At 35.5% G+C, this 20202-nt stretch overlaps 3 protein-coding genes across 3 annotated transcripts; 2 read left to right on the top strand and 1 right to left on the bottom strand.

The window, feature by feature from the left end:
- The first annotated feature begins 347 nt into the window (after positions 1-347).
- On the top strand, positions 348-6956 carry LOC110940739 (protein S-acyltransferase 24). The gene is made up of 13 exons (XM_022182297.2): positions 348-728; positions 2490-2630; positions 2758-2870; positions 2960-3039; positions 4057-4220; positions 4322-4460; positions 5219-5318; positions 5400-5457; positions 5569-5646; positions 5739-5837; positions 5924-6002; positions 6078-6226; positions 6348-6956. The coding sequence occupies exons 1-13, from the start codon at positions 477-479 to the stop codon at positions 6765-6767; spliced, it is 1872 nt and encodes a 623-aa protein (XP_022037989.1). The 5' UTR covers positions 348-476; the 3' UTR covers positions 6768-6956.
- A 519-nt stretch (positions 6957-7475) lies between these two features.
- On the bottom strand, positions 7476-11203 carry LOC110940738 (protein PHOX1). The gene is made up of 2 exons (XM_022182296.2): positions 8732-11203; positions 7476-7958 (listed from the first exon to the last, which is right to left on the bottom strand). Exons 1-2 carry the CDS (start codon positions 10656-10658, stop codon positions 7810-7812), a joined length of 2076 nt encoding a protein of 691 aa, XP_022037988.1. The 5' UTR covers positions 10659-11203; the 3' UTR covers positions 7476-7809.
- A 5548-nt stretch (positions 11204-16751) lies between these two features.
- LOC110943302 lies at positions 16752-17575 on the top strand. Its single transcript, XM_022185052.1, has 3 exons — positions 16752-16941; positions 17032-17325; positions 17436-17575. The coding sequence occupies exons 1-3, from the start codon at positions 16752-16754 to the stop codon at positions 17573-17575; spliced, it is 624 nt and encodes a 207-aa protein (XP_022040744.1).
- Positions 17576-20202: the final 2627 nt, after the last annotated feature.

Raw genomic sequence — 20202 nt, 5'->3', positions numbered from 1 at the left:
AAAAAAAAATAAGTCAAACTAGCCGTTGGAATATAGCCGTTTGATTGGTGGTTGAATTGTGCATTAGGCGTTTTAATTTAAACGCCGGATTAATTTTTTTTGATTTAAAACGCCCCAAAACGCCCCCCGTAATGGGGATGTGGGCGTTATAGAGCGTTTTGGGGCAAAAAATTTAAAAAGAAACGCCCCATTACGCTTGGTCTAAGAAGGCGTGTGTGACATGACAACCAAAACTCGTATCGAGTTTACGTCCGTAATAGAAGGCCAAATTATACTGCTGTTCAAAAAAAAAAAAAAAAAAAAGAAAAAAAAAGAAGGCCAAATATACTAGAACACTTTGATTTTATAAAAGTCAAATCACAATTTCTAGATGGCAATCAGGGTTGACTCTCCCCCTTCCACGAAAAACCCTAATTCCCAATAAACTCATTTCCATTTGATCTCCATCTTCAATTAACGAATCAAAATCCAGTGCGATGTCATCGGAGATCGAGGTCGTAGAGGAATCCCGAGATCTTAACAATACTGCCGCTGACGGAACACCAATCGATGAAGAAATCCTGCGAGACGATGTTTACACTGCAGCTGCCTACGGTGATCTGGAGAAGCTTCAGCGCTTGGTTGAGTCCGACGGTTGCTCTGTCTCTCAACCGGATAGTTTAGGTTATTACGCTTTGCAATGGGCTGCCTTGAATAATCGAGCTGCTGCTGCTCAGTACATCATTCAGGTTCTTTTTTTATACTTGTTGTTCTGTGTTTAGTTACACGATATAGTTGTTTGTTTGTTTGATAGGTGTAGACAGACTGTAGATGACTTTCTGTGTTAGATGTTAACAGGTTTAAAAGACCAGAATAGAATCGAGGCATTATTCCTAGGTGTAAGCCCGAGGCGGAATTTAAAAATATCTTATAAGAAGTAAAATTATTGATATAGAAAGTCTAAAACACACATAACCCCATGAGGCCCGCGTTTTCTTACTGTCTCGGCCCTCAGAGGCGTACGGGCAAACATAACCTCATGAGGTGCCGCCTCAGACACGTTTTCTTACTGCCTCGACCGTTTTTTAAACCATGGATGTTAATAATGATGAGGGTTGTTGTTTTTGTGTTAAGGGTTTTATTTAGAGGGATTTGGAGTTTGATCCGGGTTTAGGTGTTAAATAAGGTGTTTTGTGTTGGAAATTTTGTGTAGATTAGGAACTGAGGTTGGTTGGTAGTTTGAGAAACGTGATTGTAATATTGGTTGAAAGATGGAGTTGTTGAATGTGTGTTTGGCACGGGTAGTAAAAAGGTTTGGTAATGTTTAAAGTAAGGGAAAGAGTGGCTGGAAAAGCCGCAGTTTGGAAATGGAGGGTGTAATTTGTGCTTATGTAATTTGTTGCTCTTGATAAGGATAACTGGATAAGTAGGAGGTTGCTGTTAGTTGATCACATTGTTTGAGATGGACAAAAGGAAGAGTTTTGTGTGTTAAATTCAGGGAATTATGTGTTTTAATTACTTGACTGGATCTTGAAAATCTAATTTTGTAACTGCTCATTTAGTAGGTAGTTAACTCTCAACAAATATAACGCATGAGGATGCGTTCCAAGATAGGTGGAACATGCTTATAAGCTTTGACGTTATTGTTGCACATCATTGGTTATTTTCAAGATATATGCTTTGATTTGTATTGGATATATTTCTATTGGAAAGATATGTATTTATGTGGAACTCTAGTTAGTCAAAGGCGTAAGGCGTATTTAAGGTGCATAAAAGGGTACGCCCAAGACAAAAAACTTGATATAATGAGAATATAATAGGCATAGATTGTTAATTTAATACCATTCTACAGATATAATATAAAACCTAATACATTATTCCTTTAATTCAAAGTTCATTAAATAAAAAGAAATTTGAATTTTTTCATCCCATGACCCGCAATTGCTACCTCATCTGTGCCTGGACCGACTCACTTGTGCTTGATGAAGAAGCTTGCCTTGTGTCTGTTCGAGGCGCCTAGCTCATCTTTGGTCTACATAGGTGGAACTCAAATGTTTTGATTGACATTGAAAATCATATTGAACTTTGGTAACAAGATAGAATAGTATTGGCAACCAATGTGATATCAAAATATCATTTGCAGAACACTGGTTTACTCAAAAAGTTGGAATGTTCTTATTTCTAGGGAACAGAGTAAGTCAATCTTTTAAATTAAAACCAAAACTTTATAATTATCCCCTGCTAAAGCATATATGGAACTTCATTATGAAGGATAGTTGTCAGATCTCAGTAAGAACAGAATTTGTTTTTTTTTTCTGGTTGTGTAGAAAACGAATGTATGAACATTATATGCTTGGAATATCGTTTTTAAGTATCTACATTTGGACTGCAAAAACTGTTGTCAATCTCGATTGAGATCAGTTGTTTATGGGCTTTAGTATGTCTACATTCTTGTGCTTGCTATTTTGCTAAATCAGCTGGTCGTTATTTTCTGTTAATAAACTTTGCAGCATGGTGGAGATATAAACGCAACAGATCTTACTGGGCAAACAGCATTGCACTGGAGTGCTGTTCGAGGAGCTGTTCAAGTTGCAGATCTCTTGCTGCAAGAAGGCGCTCACATTCATGCTGCTGATGTCTACGGGTATCAGGTTACTTCCCAGTTCCCGCTACTATTAATATTTTATAATTATTTACTAGCCTACATTATATAAACGAAACCCCAGATTCTTATTACTCAAATTACCTGACCATTTATCAAACTTGGCTTTCTTGCAGACAACACATGTTGCTGCCCAATATGGTCAGACAGCCTTGCTTTATCACATCGTAACAAAATGGAATGCAGACCCTGATGTACCCGACAATGACGGAAGAAGCCCTTTGCATTGGTACTTACATGCACAATTGCATCTAAAAACCACATTTTTGCATTAACAATATGTTGTTACTTAGTCGGTTATTGTGTGTCAATTTGTAGGGCTGCATATAAAGGTTTTGCAGACTGCATACGCCTTCTTCTATTCTTGGATGCATATAGAGGTCGCCAGGACAAAGAGGGTATAGATCAATCACACATTCTTGTTGCAATTACTTCAGTTAATATATTTCAAGTAAAATGCCATTTTTGTCCCTGCGTATTTCGTCCAAAGGTTTGTTTTTCCGCATCTGGATCCAAAAGGTTTGAAATCTTGCCATTTTCATTCAGCTCGTTAACTTCATTCATTTTTCACTGTTAAGTCGGGTATTTCGGTCTTTTTGCTAACTTAAAGGGCAATTCGGTCTGTTTCACATTATGTAAAAAGACCAAAAACCTATGTTGTCAAAGACGCAAGGTGCAGGTGAGGCGCATCAGCCTCGCCCGGAGCCTAGGCGCAAGGCGCAAAAAAGCGTGGGCTTTTTTAAGAAAAGCGCACATAGAGAAAAAAAAATATAAAAAATATGTTATGCTTTGAAAATAAATAAGATTCCACATATAAAATTAAAAAAACTATTATATATGCCATTTAAGATCATGTAGCTAATAGTTAGTAGCAAAAGTTTAGTTGAGCTGGAATCTGGTTGAACTCGTGCGTGCCCACACGTCCTGCAGACACGAATGCAGCTCTGTAAACCCGGGCCCGCGTGAGGCACAGTTTTTGCACGCACTCGGTTTCGTTTTTTTGCGTTACCTTTTGTTTTCTGCTTATGCGCTGCACGTCAGCACGTTTTTTGCGCCTAGTCGCGCGCCTTTTTGCGCCTTAGCACCGTTTTTTCAAAAAAAACCCCATTTTTGCGCCTAGGCTACCACCAGGCGCTATAGGTGCGCCTAGGCGCGCGCTTTTTGCGCTTTTGACAACATAGCCAAGAAGGCAAGAACATATGAAAAAGACCGAATTGCCCTTTAAGTTAACAAAAAAGACGTAAATACCCCCGACTTAACTGAGAAGAATGGATGGAGTTAACGAGCCGGATGAAAATGACAAAGATTTCAAACCTTTTGGATCTAGATGCGGAAAAAAAACCTTTGAACGAAAGTCGCAAAACTGGCCAAACCTCAGGGACGAAAATGACTCATAACTCATTTATCTTTGTCAGGCTGTACGCCTCTGCACTGGGCTGCGATTAGAGGAAACTTAGAAGCATGCACCGTACTCGTGCAAGCCGGAAAAAAAGAGGATTTAATGGCAACTGATAACACCGGTCTCACACCGGCACAGCTCGCCTCTGATAAGAATCATCGACAAGTTGCTTTTTTTCTTGTAGGTATTCCTTGACCCTCGTAAAACAAACATTTTTCAAAGTAATACTAGTTACGGCAATTTTAAACCGAAGATCTGTTTTATTGTGTCGGATTCTGCAGGGCAATGCTAGGAGGGTTTTAGATAAACGCTGGGACGGAAACAGTATACTGGGGCGGTTTTCAAAACTAGGCCTGGCACCTGCACTTGTGTGTATAATATTTGTGCTACTTATGACCTATATTAATTCAGTAATTATGGGTATTTTTCTAACCTTTAGATATAGTACAAACCATAGTCACATAAATCGCTCAATAGGCCACGATCTACGATCCGGATCGAGCGTACCGATTCGCGGTACGAACGCGTTCCGTGAACGCTCCAAATCGCGAATTCGACAGTGAAATTAGCATTCCGAACAATTAATTGAGTCATACCTGTTGATATAGGAATCACGAATTCCTAATTTGCAAAACACGTTTCTTGAGTATTCAGACTTCCGACTTCCCTCATTCCCATTTTCAATTCGCAATTCTGATTTTTTATTGAAATGTTGAACCATTGTATTTGGAAAGAAAACCACAAGGTGGAATGAGGAAGACGATGAAAGTGACGGCAGTTGTTTTTTTTAGGGTTTACAATACATCCTATTATTTCCTTTATGTTACAGTTTAATCCTTAATCTTACAGTTTTGGTCAAATTTGACCCTAATATTTTCTAATTTGTTTATTTTCTTCTTTTTTGAGTTTATTTATTGTAGGTTAGTTGTACATTGAATGTATTAAAGAGTTTCCGTGCTTCTTTATGTAGTAATCGTACCACATTATATGGTACATCGTACCAAAGTGATCCGAAATGAGCCTACCCCTCCTCGTACCGAATTTTAGGGACCTAGTGAATTGCGATCCCGTTTTACGTTCCCGTACCGGAGCGTACCGCGAACCATGTGACTATGGTACAAACCACAAACTTGTTTTATAATGCGTAACAAATATCTGTGATTTTTTTTTTGTTATAGCTTCAAATTTGCCAAAGATGACAGCCGGCTCTGCGTTGTTTGCGTGGATTGGTGCATTATTGGCAAGCTCGGGATTGGTACTATTCTACCGGTGTAGCTGGTATGTTTTTTTTTATATTTATATAACTTTGCAGTAATAAACTTATTGTTTTGACTTATGGTGCTCTTTTGGCTTTTGTAGCAAAGATCCAGGTTATGTCAAAACCAACAGCCATGATTCACAAAATATGAAAGATGATGTAAGTCGTGTCTTGCTTCTTTTTTTTTTTTCCTTTTTTTAAGTTAAAAGTAAAGGTTGACAGTTCTCACAGTCGACATTCTCAGTCAGATTTTATTTTTGTACTTAACAGGAGCCTTTACTGAAGATTGAGATAAACGATCCTGCTTTGCTAGCAGGTAATTGGTCACAACTTTGTGCAACCTGTAAGGTAATGTTATAGTTACACTTGTCAAGTTATAATCATGTCATAAATATTCAAATTTACATTTTTTTAATTGCTTGCTTGCCTTTGTTGATTAGATTGTTCGACCTATACGCTCAAAGCATTGTTCCACTTGCGATCGATGTGTTGAACAATTTGACCATCATTGCCCATGGGTGTCTAATTGTATCGGCAAGGTTTGTTTACATTTTCACAATCTTATTATAATCTTATCGACCTAGTCGTAAATTGTAAATAATACCTTTAAAAATCGTTATTGCAGAGGAATAAAAGAGATTTCTTGGGCTTCCTTATTATTGAAGTATTTGCCATGCTGATAACCGGCATAGTTGCACTTACAAGTATTATTCTCTCATCTAAACCTTTAATTCTCACCCGGTTGACTTTTTCATGCTGAAAGAACATGCCTGATGCAGGAATATTGACCGACCCATCCGCTCCATCTTCTTTCGGGGCATGGTTGAACCATGCGGGTAACCAACACACCGGAGCGTTATTATTTTTAATTTCAGATGGTTTTCTCTTCACGGGTGTGGCCGCCTTAACTTCTATGCAGATTTCTCAGGTTCGTCTTCATTTTTTTTATTTTAGTTTTAATAAACAATATATAATTTTTCTTTAACTTCTGCTCTATTTTAGTTTTAATAAACAATAAACAAAATATATATTTTTTTTAATTTCTGCAGGTTGGTCGTAATATAACCACAAACGAAATGGCAAACGTATCACGATATAGCTATCTAAGAGGACCAGGAGGTCGGTTTAGAAACCCATATGACCATGGGTGCAAGAAAAACTGTTCAGATTTGTTTGTAAACGGTTACAATGAAGACATAGAGTTGATTGAAGACGCAGCTCAATCAAGTGAGATAGGTATGATGCCTATGAACAGGAATTTGAACCAGCTTCAAAACGGGCCGAACGGAAACGACACACACGCTATTGATGTGAACAATAATAATATCTCAAAAACACACAACAATCATGTTCATTCTTCGAGTTGTAGCCATGGCCATGGGAATCAAGGCAAGAATAAAACAGAGTCTGCGCCGTTCGGGTTGGGTCTAGGTTTAGGCCGAAATTCACGGTCTGTGGCTACTTCATGATTTATATTGCTCTGAGCTTTAATATGCTTTGAAGACATTATATGTTGTATCATTTTTTTAATGTTTATAAAATACAATCCAGGTTTTGTAGCTTGAACTAATCATATTGATTGTTGGCTCCTATTTTCATGAACTTTTTTTAGCTATCTGTAATTTGTACAGACAAGAATGCCATTTCTTTTTTGTTAAGCTTGTAATTATTTACATTGGTAAAATTCATATATACCCATCAAGTATAATATCACGTGTACCCTAAAAAACATAAGAGTAAATTGCCAAAATCGTCCCAGAGGTTTGCGCATTCTTGCCAGTTTTATCTAAAATAACTTTTTTTGTATCATGTTATCCTTTACTTTTGGGATTTTTTGTCATTTTCATTCAAACGTTTAACTTTTTTTGCCCAAATCGTCCTTAAGATTTAAGTTTTTTTTTTTTTTTTTGGCCATTTTCATCTATATATCTCACAAAAAAATAAAAATAAAGCAAATTATACGTTTGGATGAAAATGAGAAAAAATCCCCAAAGTGAAGAGCAATATGGTGCAAAAGAGTGTTGGATAAATATGCCCAAACCTCAGTAAATATGCCCAAACCTCAGAGACGATTTTGGCAATTTACTCAAAAACATAATAAGCATATTCATTTTTAACAAATAAAATAGAATAAGATAAAACTTGTCATTTTGTCAACAAGTATTTAGATTAATTAATAAATAAAGAACCTATAATTATGGCATTTTGTCCAATTAATCTCAACTTCAAGTCTCCAAATAAACAGAATACAAAACAAGAACTTGCATCACTCAATCTGACAGAAAAAGGATAAAAACACACTTATACAGTTATACAACTAAAAAAAGGGTTAGTTTGTAGAAAAAAAAAACGAAGAGGTAAGTTTTTGCTTCGTTATCTTGTGTCCGAGGAGCTATCGACTATAATCTTTCACCAACAGTAAAAATGTAGAGTAAAGCCTTCTACTTTTCTATAAGTTTGAGGCTGCAACGATCCGTCCCACGAAAATAACAAAAAACACACATTAAATCTTCATGCGTGTTTTAAGGTGTGAAAAATCTTGGGAACTCGTCTTTGAAGCAATGGCTCTAATACAAAAGAAGGAACACCAATTTGCCACATTTTTGCATCAAACATGTCATTCCATGCCTGCACGATCTCATCGATATTGAATCCCACCCCTACACAAACAACAAAATGGACGATCAAGATTCACTTCCAAGATTTCTTCAAGCTATGTATGATAGAAAACTTAAAGTACATGCTGATAGAAACACAAATGGGTCGGTTTGGGTTATGTTGGTATAATGTTGAGTAAATTGCCAAAATCGTCCATGAGGTTTGAACATGTTTGCCATTTTCATCCAAAACACCTTTTTTTGTACCATATAGTCCTTCACTTTTGGAATTTTTTGCCATTTTCATCCAAACATCTGACTTTTTTTGCCAAAATCGTCCCTGAGATTTGAGATTGTTGCCATTTTCATCCAAATGTTTGATAGAAAAAATAAAGCATATTAGATTTTTGGATGAAAATGGCAAAAAATCCCAAAAGTGAAGGACTATATTGTACAAAAAAGTAGTTTTGGATGAAAATGGCAAACATGCCCAAACCTCAGGGACGATTTTGGGAATTTACTCTATATAATGTTGATAGAAAACGAGAGGTGGTCATTTCGACCCGTTTAGTTTTGAAACGGTCGGTTTGGGTTATGCTGCATCATCCTAATGTATCAAATAAAAAATTTAGCCAAACATTAAACGAGTCAAAAGTTGCCCTAACGGATCAGATAAAAAGTTTAGCTAAAAGGAAAATGGGTCAAAAATTGTCCAAATGGTATTTTTAATGCATACAAGCTCCTACATGGCTTTATTTAAAAAAATATAATTATAACTTTAATAAAGCATTTTTTGTAACCACACTTAACATGTTAAAAATTAAAAGTTTGAAAACCTTCTGGTGCAGCATCATTAGAACAATGATTCTTTATCATGACAGCAATATGCGTACGAGAAGCTCCAGCAAGTTCAAACTTTTCAACCGCAATCTCCAAACATTCACGCCAAACAGGAATCCCGAGTTTATACTCCATCATCGATCTTTCATAAAACATCGTACCCCACAAAACATTCACCCGCGACCTCATATTTTCAGCCAGCTCAGCCATTTCATCTTGCGTAAAATCTTTAACATATTTACCCAATTCCGTCTTCTGTAACTCTAATTTCACCTTATTCGGCCTCAAAACTTCACCAACCCTCTTCATTTCTATCTCCTCCCATATTTTAATACCCTTTTCCATATTATCTTCAGCCTCGTTATATAACCGAACCGTTTCGGTTGAATCCCATGTTTCAAGGTTAGTTTTAGTGCCAACCGCATAATACCAAGAAAGTTTCGCCTGTTCAAATCGTTGTTGTCCGAGAGCCAGAAAACCTTCATAGAAATCCGGTTTGATTTTAATTGCTTCTTCATATCGCTCACCCGCTTTCAAATACTCCATTTGTGTCCACTCATATGAATCTTTAATCTGTAAAAGTATAGATTCTCGAGAACCGTTCTCGCTATCGTATACCCTTTTCCGTGCTCTTGACATATGAACATTGCCCCAATTAAAATAAGCCAAAGCTACCATTTCTTGAAAATTATCAGCCGCAAGATGAAAAAACTCTTGAGCTTCATCACTTGTCACGGTTTCCTCCATGGCTTCTGAGTATAGCTTCATACCGAGCTGATGAAGATCCCAATATGAATCCGTGTTGAAACCGACGTAGTTCTTGAAGAGTTGAGCAAACTCTAGAATCCAATCATCGATACACGCAGACGAGTTTAAAAGCTTTTGCCTTTTCTCTCGGTTTCTGATATGGTCGAAGAACGGATCTTGCTCGGGGTTGACTTCAACAATGTACAGCCTTAACGCACCCCGTTGATCAGAAGTTGATGATTCGGCCCATTTTAGTTCTTCGTTTGTGGTGATAGTCACCATATCACCTTCTTCATCTTTGTATTTAATAAGAACAGCCTTCGAAACGGGAAACCGATCACTTACAATCTCTCTTACTTTCAAAATATCACAATCGAAAGGAATTTTCGCCCATCGTATATCTTCCCCGTACACCAGTTTCACAACCCTTTTCGGCTCTTCTTCTTTGATATTACTCACGTTAATTTTTTCCTTCACAACCAACTTATCTTCGGTTTTTTTCTCGTCTTTTTCATAATCTTTTAACTCTGTCGAAACCTGATCAAGTTTTTCACTTTTCTTGTCGCTTTTGTTCTTTTTCTTTTTATGTGCCTTCTCCTTCGATGGATCGGGGATTTGACTTGAACCGATTTCTTGTTGACACTCATTAACTTTTCCTTCCGTCAACTTATCCGCCATTCGGGATCTCACTCTTTCTAGAATCTCGGTTGCCATGAGATTATTCGGCTCTATATCTAACACCACATTAACATCTCTTAAAGCCAAATCAAGCCGATTCAAAGCCTCGTAACACCTGGCTCGTTTCAAGAGCGCTTTACTATATTTCGGTGTGACTTCAAGAGCCAAATTACACTCATGAATAGCCCTAGGAAAATCGGTGATACCCATTTGCATATAACACGCTGCAATGTTGCTATGAAGATACGAAACATCTAAATGGTTCTCAGGAAGCAATTTAAGGGCTTTTTGATATTTCAATATCGCTGCTTCGTAACATTTTGTTTGAAACAACTTATTCCCTTCTTCCTTAAGTTCTTGTGCCATCGAAATGAAAACCGCAGTGTCATTATCGTAAATCTTGATGTTATTACCATCATCATGTTTGTTTTGCTTTAAATTAACATCATCTGTTGATTTTGATCCTACTTTTTTGCTTTTTCTTGATTGTTTCCCCATTTTCTAACCTACACTTAAACAATTTTTTTTTTTTTTTTTAACAATAAATCTGAAATTATCAGAATCTATAAAAAAAATAAATTCAAGAACCCTAAAGATTTAAACTTTTCTTAAAATCTTCTATCCAAGATCTGTAATTTATGCTTCCTTTGATCATAAATCATCAAACCCATAAACAAATTTCAAATTGAACACCTTTACTATGAGTCTTTAATTATTCTAACAAACATTAAAACTAAATCCCCAAATGACCCTGTTCACTGAATCAAAGATTTGATTGAATCAATCAACAATGAGCATAAATAAATCTGTGATTCAGAGAAGAAAGAAGATAACCCTTAAGCAACTACAGGCAATTTTCTCTATGTAACTCAAAATCTTGTGGGAAAATTGAATAAATTTGGAATGGAATTAAGAAAAACTTATCTGGGTTATGAAAAAGATGTGAAGTTTGGTTGGAAAAACCTCAGAATTGCAGACTTTCACCGGGAAAACAATTAGAAAAGATTTAGCTTCTTCTTCATCTTGGATTTGACCCTTGTGTATCCATTTTATTATTATTGTATCGTATTAATTTAATATAATAATGGTAATGGTTAAATTGTCATTTTAAGCTCCTGAGTTTTTATTTAAATTGTCATTTTAGTCTAAATAGTTTTTTTTTTCTTTTTTGGGTCCCTGATTTTTCCTTTTTCTTGCCGTTTTGCTCACGTTGCCTAATTTAGTCTAAAAACCATGTTATAATCAGGGGTATTTTTGGCATTAAATTATTATGAGGTTTATCGCTGGTTATCACTACACAACAGTTATGCCAAAAATACTCCTGGTTATAACCAGATTTTTATACTGAGTTATGCAATGTGATCAAAATAGCAAGAAAATAGAATACTCAGGGACTCAGAGAAAAAAAAATTATTTGGATTAAAATGACAATTAAACCAAACTTTAAGGACTAAAATGGCAATTTACTTTTTTTGTTATTATATGTATGATTTGTTGGGTAATTCTGATTTAATAAAGTATTCTTTAATCTTTTCCTTTTCAGAATAATAACTGCAAAAGTAATTTGAAAAAGCTTTGTGGGGATGGGTAAAGGAATAAAGAGATTACTTATGATAAATATTAATGTTTTCATAACCTACCCTGTTAATAAAACAGATCGGTTTTGAAAACTGAATAACGTTGTAATTAATTCAAAAAAGTATATATAAGAGGCTACCTCTTAATGGAACCATTAAGAATTTTAAAAGTAATAAGATATGAAAAAAGTATATATAAGATATGAAACTAATTTTTCCTTTAAAAAAAAATATATATATATTTTAAAAGGAAAAAAAAATAGAAACTAAAAATTTAGTTTCTTACTTCAACTCAATGCTATAAATAAAGTTGTTTCAAGAGTACTCAACTAATCAAATTGAAAGTTCCTTTAAAATCAGAAAATTATCAAATTGAAAGCTACATGGAATATATTTTTTTTAAAGTTCGTGAATAGTATTTTTTGAGCTGAGTGGGGGACAACAATGAATATTAGGTCGCACGTTCTTGTCTCATGAGTCACGATGTATAAAAATTTCTGCTTTGCACGAGTTTGGTTCAAAAATGAGAACATGAAGCTGTTTCTAAATGTACTAATAAATAGTGAAAACATTTTAATCGTAAACCAAAAATAAAATAAAATAAAGGAGTAAAAATAAATATAAAAGCGGTGATGATTTGGAAATATAAGTATTGGTAAAGTTGTTTGTAGGATTGGAAATAAAATGTGTATTTTTAGTGTATTTATGAAAATCTGATGTACCAACTGACTAGGAACGTTTGTGAATGCATTTATCACCTTGCATTTGTGATGGTCGAATAAACAGTGAAACCATTATAATCCTAAACCAAAAGTAAAATAAAATAAAATAAAGGAGTAGATTTAACCACTCCTAATTTTTTATACATACATATGGGACGTTGAATGAATTTTAGTGAAGTTTTTTTGGGTATTTAACATAGTAGTGTTGAAGAATGTTTTGTTTCTAAAACTTGTACATTGTACGAATAGTGCACGCCACCATTCTCCATACATTTCTTTGACAATTTGCGAAAAAAAAAATCCCTATATGATTAAAGCAACTCCACCTCTATTAAATGAATTGAAGTATCTTCGACCAGTTGAAGGACTTAAGCAATTGATTGTAGCCACTAACCAAACTGTAACCAAAATAAATGAACCGTAACAACCGAAGAATTCGACCCGAAACAAAAACCGACGGTTCGGTTTTCGGATTTTTATTAACCGAAAATTTCGGTTCGGTTTTCGAATAACCATTATCAATAACCGAAATAACCGAACCAAACCGATAAGTTAAAATCAATACATTTTTATATTTAAGTTTAAATTGTTTAAGTGTTTAACCCAATACTAGTAGAAATTATTAATTTTATTCTTAATGTTAAGTGTTTATAATAAAAAAATTACATGTTTATTAGTTACCTACAAGAAATATAAAATTAAATGATCTTCAAATTATTATAAAAGAAAATATCTTAATAAAACCTCTGTAGAAACATAAAAGTAGATTAGAATGTTAGGTGTAGATAAACAATATTAATTTGGCAAATTGGATTTAAATAATCCCAACTCACTGTTATTGGCCAATAATAATCCCAACTCATTTAATCACCAATAATAATCCGAACTATTCACTTTTGTTTGTAAAATACTCCCAGTTAAAAAAACACTAACTGGGTTAAAAAATTGCTGATGTGGCTTGCCACGTCACCTGCCACATCAGCTGCCACGTCATCAAAATATGCCACGTAGACTGCCACATCATCAAAGTGTGCCACGTAGACTGCCACATCAGCTGCTACGTCATCAAAATATGCCACGTGGCAAGCCACATCAGCAATTTTTAAACCTAGTTAGTGTTTTTTTTTAACTGGGAGTATTTTACAAACAAAAGTGAATAGTTCGGATTATTATTGGTGATTAAATGAATTGGGATTATTATTGGCCAACAGTGAGTTGGGATTATTTAAATCCAATTTGCCTATTAATTAAAGAGGTTAACTATAGGGTTGAGTTATTATACAAAGGAGTATAAAAATAAGAAGTGTAATAAGCTACTATAAGTGACAAATGTCCCAAAAGAAATCAAGTGGAAATGGTAATTTTGTCAAAAAGAATAAAAAGATTATGCACATGCAAGTCACATGTTATTTCTCCCTATTTTTTAAACGTCCAAAACTTATTTATACGTCATTTGTTTTTTTTTTAAATTATACCATAAATTCGAGTGTCTTTTTATCTTTAATATGAATACCATATTGTTATATTTAGAAAAAAAAAATTCGAAAACCCAGTTGCGTATTACACAATGGACATAACGTAAAACACAATGAGAAAACCCAATTGCGTATTACACAATGGACATAACATAAAACACAATGAGAAAACCCAGTTGCGTATTACACAATGGACATAACATAAAGCATAATGAGTATCAAACTAAAAACGCAATGAAACGGCCATGAGTTGTAGCCTAGTATCTCTACCAGTGTTAGACTCGCTCTTCGAGGTTTGAGTCTAATACATGCTATAGTCTTTGAGTCTTATGGTTTCTATTGTATCTAAATTGTGAGTGTGGTGATATGTTGATTGCTGTTGTGGTTATGGTGATATTGGATGTTTCTACAACACATGGAATCGCATGTTAAATATATTTTAAAAAAAATATTATTTCTAAGTAAATTAAATTAATTAATAGAACAAAACGTTTTATTTAAAAAGTTGGATCTATTCACCTTTTTACGCATGATGCGGGTACACAAGTAGGAGATATAGTTGAAGGGAAAGGCCTTAGTAATAAATTGGACCTTTGTTCATAACTATTTATCTTTTGAATAATGTATGGTTTATGTTAAATGTTATCTATGATTATGTGTGACAAATTTAATTTGATGACTTTAAATATCTAAACCTATAATAGTGTCAAAGCTATGGGCAATCATCATGTCACATACCATATCCGCTACGGGTCTAGGTGTACCATAAAACATTTCTCATGTCATTATACTTTCTCTATTCCTTTTTTGTTGTTGAGTAATCGTAGAAGACAAAATAGAGGACTAACGGCTACTGTTATTGTTTTTAGATAAAGGTTTTAGGTTTTGTTTTGTGAAGATAATAATTAGCGACAGTTGATGAGGTTTTGAGATAAAGAGAGAATAGAGTTAATACAAAGAAAAAGAGAAGAGTTATGTCTTTTTCGAAAGATATGGATGGATGTTTGATAGTAGGTATTATATGGCTACGACTTCTTTGTCTTTTTCGAAAGATATGGATGGATGTTTCATAGTAGGTATTATTTGGCTGCGACTTCATAAGACCACTATACTTGTGATATGGATGGATGTTTAATGCATTAAATAAAAATTAGAATTGATGGTATTTGTGAAAGAGAAAGGAGTATAGTTCATGGGAGGTAGCGAAGACAAGTATTAAAATTGTTTGAAAATCCCCACCCGTCCAACCCCGACCGACGTTCCAAACACCATGCCCCCCCCCCACCCCCCCTCCGTCCTCACCATCGAGTGTTGGACGTTGGAGACGATGCAGCAAAAGACAAAAGGGGTGTGCTATCCGATAGTTTGTGACAGTTAAAAAAAATTAATTTCCAATTTCTAATATTTATTCAAACGGTTATATTTCAAATATTTACCAAATTCCAACTAAATATTATAAATATTCACCACTTTTACACCATTTTTCACACCTTTTCATCCACTACAATCTCATATCTCTCTCACATTTTATAAAACATTCTTCCCTTTTTATATACACCCAACATTTTTATACCATTTTTTACCCACTACCACTCCATCTCTCTCTCAAAATTAAGAGTAAATTACAAGTTTTGTCCTTTATGTTTACATCAAATTTCAGGTACTGTCCTTTAGGCCAAAACTTGACAGGCGGTGTCCTTTACGTTTCAAAATCTTGCACGTTTCGTCCTTTAGGCCAAACCCAGTTAGATTTTTTAGTTAAATCTGGTCATGTGCCTTGCAAATGAGGGCACTTTTGTCATTTTATCTCCTCAAGGACTATTGTGTAAAACATCTTATATTCAGGGGCTAGTTTCTAAAAACTAAAAAGATTATAAAGAAGCCCTCTCTCTCTCTTTCTATCAGACGTGCTCTCTCTCTCTCTTCTGCTATCTAGGGTTTTGAATTTAAGCAGATAAAAATCTCTAAAACCCCCCAAATTTCAACTCTCAATTTCCTTCAAATCCTTACACAAAGCGTTCTCAAATCCTTCAATCGGCTCGCAACTGTGTGCGCGTAATCCAAACGCAGGTAAATCCACCTCCAATTTCATCAATTAATTGATTTGTAACCAATCGTTCTTCAAATCGAGCAGTTTGTAATTTATGTTCGATTTTAGGTTAAAGTTTGTTGCTTTAATTAGAATTCATGGGGAAATCTGGTGGTAGGAAGAAGAAGAAGGGCGCGGGCTTTTGAGGCGGTGGGGAAGTATGAAATGGCTATGTTGGATGTGCAGACACTGTTGGCTACTGACCCGAGTCATCGAGATGCTTTGGAGATCGCTCGGAGGTTACGCGGTCCAATTGTTGGGGCCCGTCAGGAGGCACAACAGGATCTTCAGGGTAGTTGATTTAGAGAATGTGGTGATGGTGGTTGTAGATGACGAAGGGTGGTGGCGGTGGTGATGACGGCTGTTGTTGGTTTGGAGATGGTGGTGGTGGTGGAATGGTGGGTTGAGAGAGATTTGGTCTTAGATTACAGAGAAAGAGAGTTTAGAATTTTTTTTTTATATTTTTTCAGTTTTGTAGATATAGTCCCTTAATAATAAGTGTTTACAAAATAACCCCTGTGAAGGTGAAATGACATGTATGCCCTCATGTGCAAGGCACATGACCAATACTTAATCAAAAAATCTGACTGAGTTTGGCCTAAAGGACAAAACGTCAAAGATTTTGAAAGGTAAAGGACACCGCGTGTCAACTTTTGGCTTAAAGGACAGCGCCTGAAATTTGATGTAAACATAAAGGACAAAACTTGTAATTTACTCCAAAATTAATAATGTCTTCACCTTCTTTACTTTCTTCATCTTCTTCGTCGACGTGGTATTCGTCATCTTCGGGCGAGAATGACGCATTTTTCGAAAAAATGATTATGTACGCGGCTCAGATCTTCATGGCGGATGATGAAAACTCTGAAGCGTCGTCCCAATGGCAAACTAGACGAGCAAAATTAAACCGAGACAAAGAAGGTACTTTACTTTTTTTTTACCGTGTGTTTATTTAAATTTTAAAATGAATTTTATAACGAATTTGATATATTTTTCGTTTAAAATATATAGCCGCCCACGATAAACTAGTGGCCGATTATTTTGCCGACGAACCCGTGTACACAGACGAGATGTTTCGACATCGGTTCCGAATGAGTCGACGACTTTTTTTACGTATCGCAGACGACATGGCCCAGTCTAATCCGTTTTTCACACTGCGAAACGACGCTAGGGGGCAAAGGGGTTTCACTACTTTACAAAAATGTACGTCGGCTATTCGCCAACTGGCATATGGGTACGCACCCGATGCATTAGACAAGTATTTAAGGATGTCCGAAAGAACCGCACGTCTATATGTTTGCACAGGTTTTGCGAATGGGTTGTCAAATTATATAGCAAGAGATACCTGCGGAAACCAAACGCAAACGACGTTCAAAAATTATATCAAGCACACGAACAAAGACATGGTTTTTCAGGAATGCTCGGGAGCATTGATTGCATGCACTGGCCGTGGCAGAACTGCCCTACTGCCTGGCAAGTTCAGTATACTCGAGGAGATCATGGTCATCCCACTATTATTCTAGAGGCTGTTGCGTCACAGGATCTCTGGACCTGACATGCTTTTTTTGCTCTACCTAGCTCGCTTAATGACCTTAACATCATATACCAGTCACAGATATTTGACGATGGAGTGGCGGGGATGTCACACCCTGGCTTTGCGGAAGCGTGGTTAATTTGGTGTGACTTCTTAATACCATAGCTTAATCATAACAAAGCTATATGAAAATAAAACCATGCAAGATCATCCATTTTAGTTTTAAAACATAAGTAACACAACATTGTCTTAAGGCGTTGACTCATGCAACGGACACTACAACCTGATAACATAAAAACATTGTTTGAAAGACACAACACCAACATGAAATAAACGCAGTTTAAGGACTGTGACTCGTCCAGGTAAAAGTCACATCCCCTAAACTTGGATGACCTCAAAACTCTTATGCAGCGGGAAAACGTAGCATACCGCGCTAGATCTTTAGTTCCCTGAAATACATGTAAGTTGGAAAAATCAACAAAAATTGTTGAGCGAGTTCATGTGTAAGTGAGTAGGGCTGTAAACGAACCGAACGAACACGAACGAGACCTTGTTCGTGTTCGTTCGTTAAGGAAATAAATGTGTTCACGAACGGTTCATGAACACTTACCGAACGAGATTTTATGTCCGTGTTCGTTCATTAAGGAAATGAGCCTGTTCACGAACGGTTCACGAACACAAGCGAACACAAATAAATTTGGCGAACGCGATGAAGGATAAATGTGGATGGCCCAGAGAGTAGCACTAGAACTTGAATCCCTTATTGTGGAACGGAGGTAGATCATATTCGTCGATGTAAATAATGAGAAAAGAAAGGGAAATGGTGCATAAACAAAGTGAAAGAGGGTTTCCTAGTTTAATTGTTAGGGTAATGAAATAAATAAAAGTTTAATAGTATAAAAAATATAGATAAAATATATGAAAGTATAAAAATATTTAATTAAAACACGAACATACAAACATAAACGAATGCAAATGAACGAATGTTCACGAACACCTTACCGAACGTTCACGAACACAATTGAACGAATGAGACCTTTGTTCATGTTCGTTCATTTAACTAATCGAACGGAATTTCTTGTTCATGTTCGTTCGTTTATTAAATGAACGAACATAAACGAACTTCCCGCCAAACGGTTCACGAACTGTTCGCTGAACGTTCGGTTCGTTTACAGCCCTATAAGTGAGTAATAAAACCTTTGTATGTAGAAAATCCTGGTATGTAGCAAATAAGGAAAAAGAGATCACCAATGGTTTGCAAGGCCATTGATATGTGTGAAGTGCAAGTAGGAAGACTCAAACCTAGCGGATTTTGCGTTGGGTACAAAGTCACCCCGAGGTCCGTTATGCTGGGCCTGGGGCTGGGCTCGCTACACCCAGATAGATCTACCGCTACTGTCCCTCGGTCCTACAATGAGGATTAATGGCCTCAAGTTGCGCCTACCCACTCACATGATCTAAGTAGTAACCCTCCTTACGCTAATCATACCATGTATAAAAGTACTCGTAATCATAGTAACATGTATTTCACCCCCGCAGTTTAGAAAACTGAAAACAGTTAAGAGAAAAGGGGGACATGAACTCACAGTGGTGCGTCTCTATCAAGAAAATCTCCTGATCAATCTGCTGTGCGACGACCTACACGTACTAACTTCTATTAGACGGACGGCCGTGCCTTAGCTTAAGGTTTAATGTCTTTGGGAAATAGTTAGACAACTATTTCGTGTTTACACTTTGCAAATATTTGGTAAATATTTTCCTTCCCAAGGATGGGGGCTTCAATACATGTGCGTTTGTAAATTTTCGAAATATATTATTAAGTCTCACTTAAAAATATATGTTAATCCTTTCTCCAAAATATAAATATTTTTCCCAAAAATATTATATTTTATTACATATAATTTTCCCAAAAATAATACCTTTGTCAAAATACGCGTTCACTAGTATTTTTCCGAAAATGCGTAAGTTACGTTTAAAGATCGAGTGGTATTAATAATACCGTTGTAACTTAATATTTATTGTGAAGGCGTTCGTATTATTTTGGAATCATTAACATTCGGTAATATTATTTTTACCCTAAAAATAATATTTGCGTAGTTCACAAAATAATCATAAAAATTTCACAAGTGTTGTTATGAAAAATATATACTAAATATATATTTATCAAGTTTTATTTTGTGAAAATCCCACCTCCGACACTTAGAAATTTTGTAATAAGAATCGTGACGAAATTTACATTTTTGCAAACAAGTTAGAAACTTATTTATAACACTTGTGGTGAAAATATTTCCAAGTGTTAGATTTTTGGAAAAATTTCGCCAGAGTTTCTCCTGTAACTGGAGGTGGCCACGCTTTCAAGCGTATCATTTTCTTTTAAAATTCAATTCAACAATTTTCTCAATCAACAATAAACAATATTCAAACCATCAAACTAGTCAAAATAGATATAAATCGCAAAAATACATGAACTTGTGGTTTATCCAAAATAGGTAGTAACTTTCCATTACTTTTAGTGGATCTTTGTATAAATCAACTCGGTTTCTTGAGAGTCCCGTCTTTAAAGAAAATAAATTTCCACAACTTCTTGTAAAAAATTTACAAAATTAGTTCTTTTGTCAAAACTTTGTGTTACACAAGTGTCTGCACAC

This window comes from Helianthus annuus, chromosome 5 (assembly GCF_002127325.2).
Source record: "Helianthus annuus cultivar XRQ/B chromosome 5, HanXRQr2.0-SUNRISE, whole genome shotgun sequence".
In the NCBI taxonomy this organism is placed as follows: domain Eukaryota; kingdom Viridiplantae; phylum Streptophyta; class Magnoliopsida; order Asterales; family Asteraceae; genus Helianthus; species Helianthus annuus.
The sequence above is the reverse complement of the archived record's forward strand: the minus strand, read 5'-3'. Positions and strand labels throughout refer to the sequence as shown.

What these genes read in the sequence shown, in the direction of transcription:
- LOC110940739 (XM_022182297.2), top strand. Translation starts at nt 477, where the DNA reads ATGTCATCGGAGATCGAGGTCGTAGAGGAATCCCGAGATCTTAACAAT. An exon ending in TATTAATTCAGTAATTATGG is followed by an intron (nt 4,461 to 5,218) that starts GTATTTTTCTAA and finishes TTTTTGTTATAG; the next exon opens with CTTCAAATTTGCCAAAGATG. An exon ending in AACTTTGTGCAACCTGTAAG is followed by an intron (nt 5,647 to 5,738) that starts GTAATGTTATAG and finishes TTTGTTGATTAG; the next exon opens with ATTGTTCGACCTATACGCTC.
- LOC110940738 (XM_022182296.2), bottom strand. Translation starts at nt 10,658, where the DNA reads ATGGGGAAACAATCAAGAAAAAGCAAAAAAGTAGGATCAAAATCAACA. An exon ending in TAATGATGCTGCACCAGAAG is followed by an intron (nt 7,959 to 8,731) that starts GTTTTCAAACTT and finishes TTGTTTGTGTAG; the next exon opens with GGGTGGGATTCAATATCGAT.
- LOC110943302 (XM_022185052.1), top strand. Translation starts at nt 16,752, where the DNA reads ATGTCTTCACCTTCTTTACTTTCTTCATCTTCTTCGTCGACGTGGTAT. An exon ending in ATTAAACCGAGACAAAGAAG is followed by an intron (nt 16,942 to 17,031) that starts GTACTTTACTTT and finishes TAAAATATATAG; the next exon opens with CCGCCCACGATAAACTAGTG. An exon ending in ACGTCTATATGTTTGCACAG is followed by an intron (nt 17,326 to 17,435) that starts GTTTTGCGAATG and finishes ATGGTTTTTCAG; the next exon opens with GAATGCTCGGGAGCATTGAT.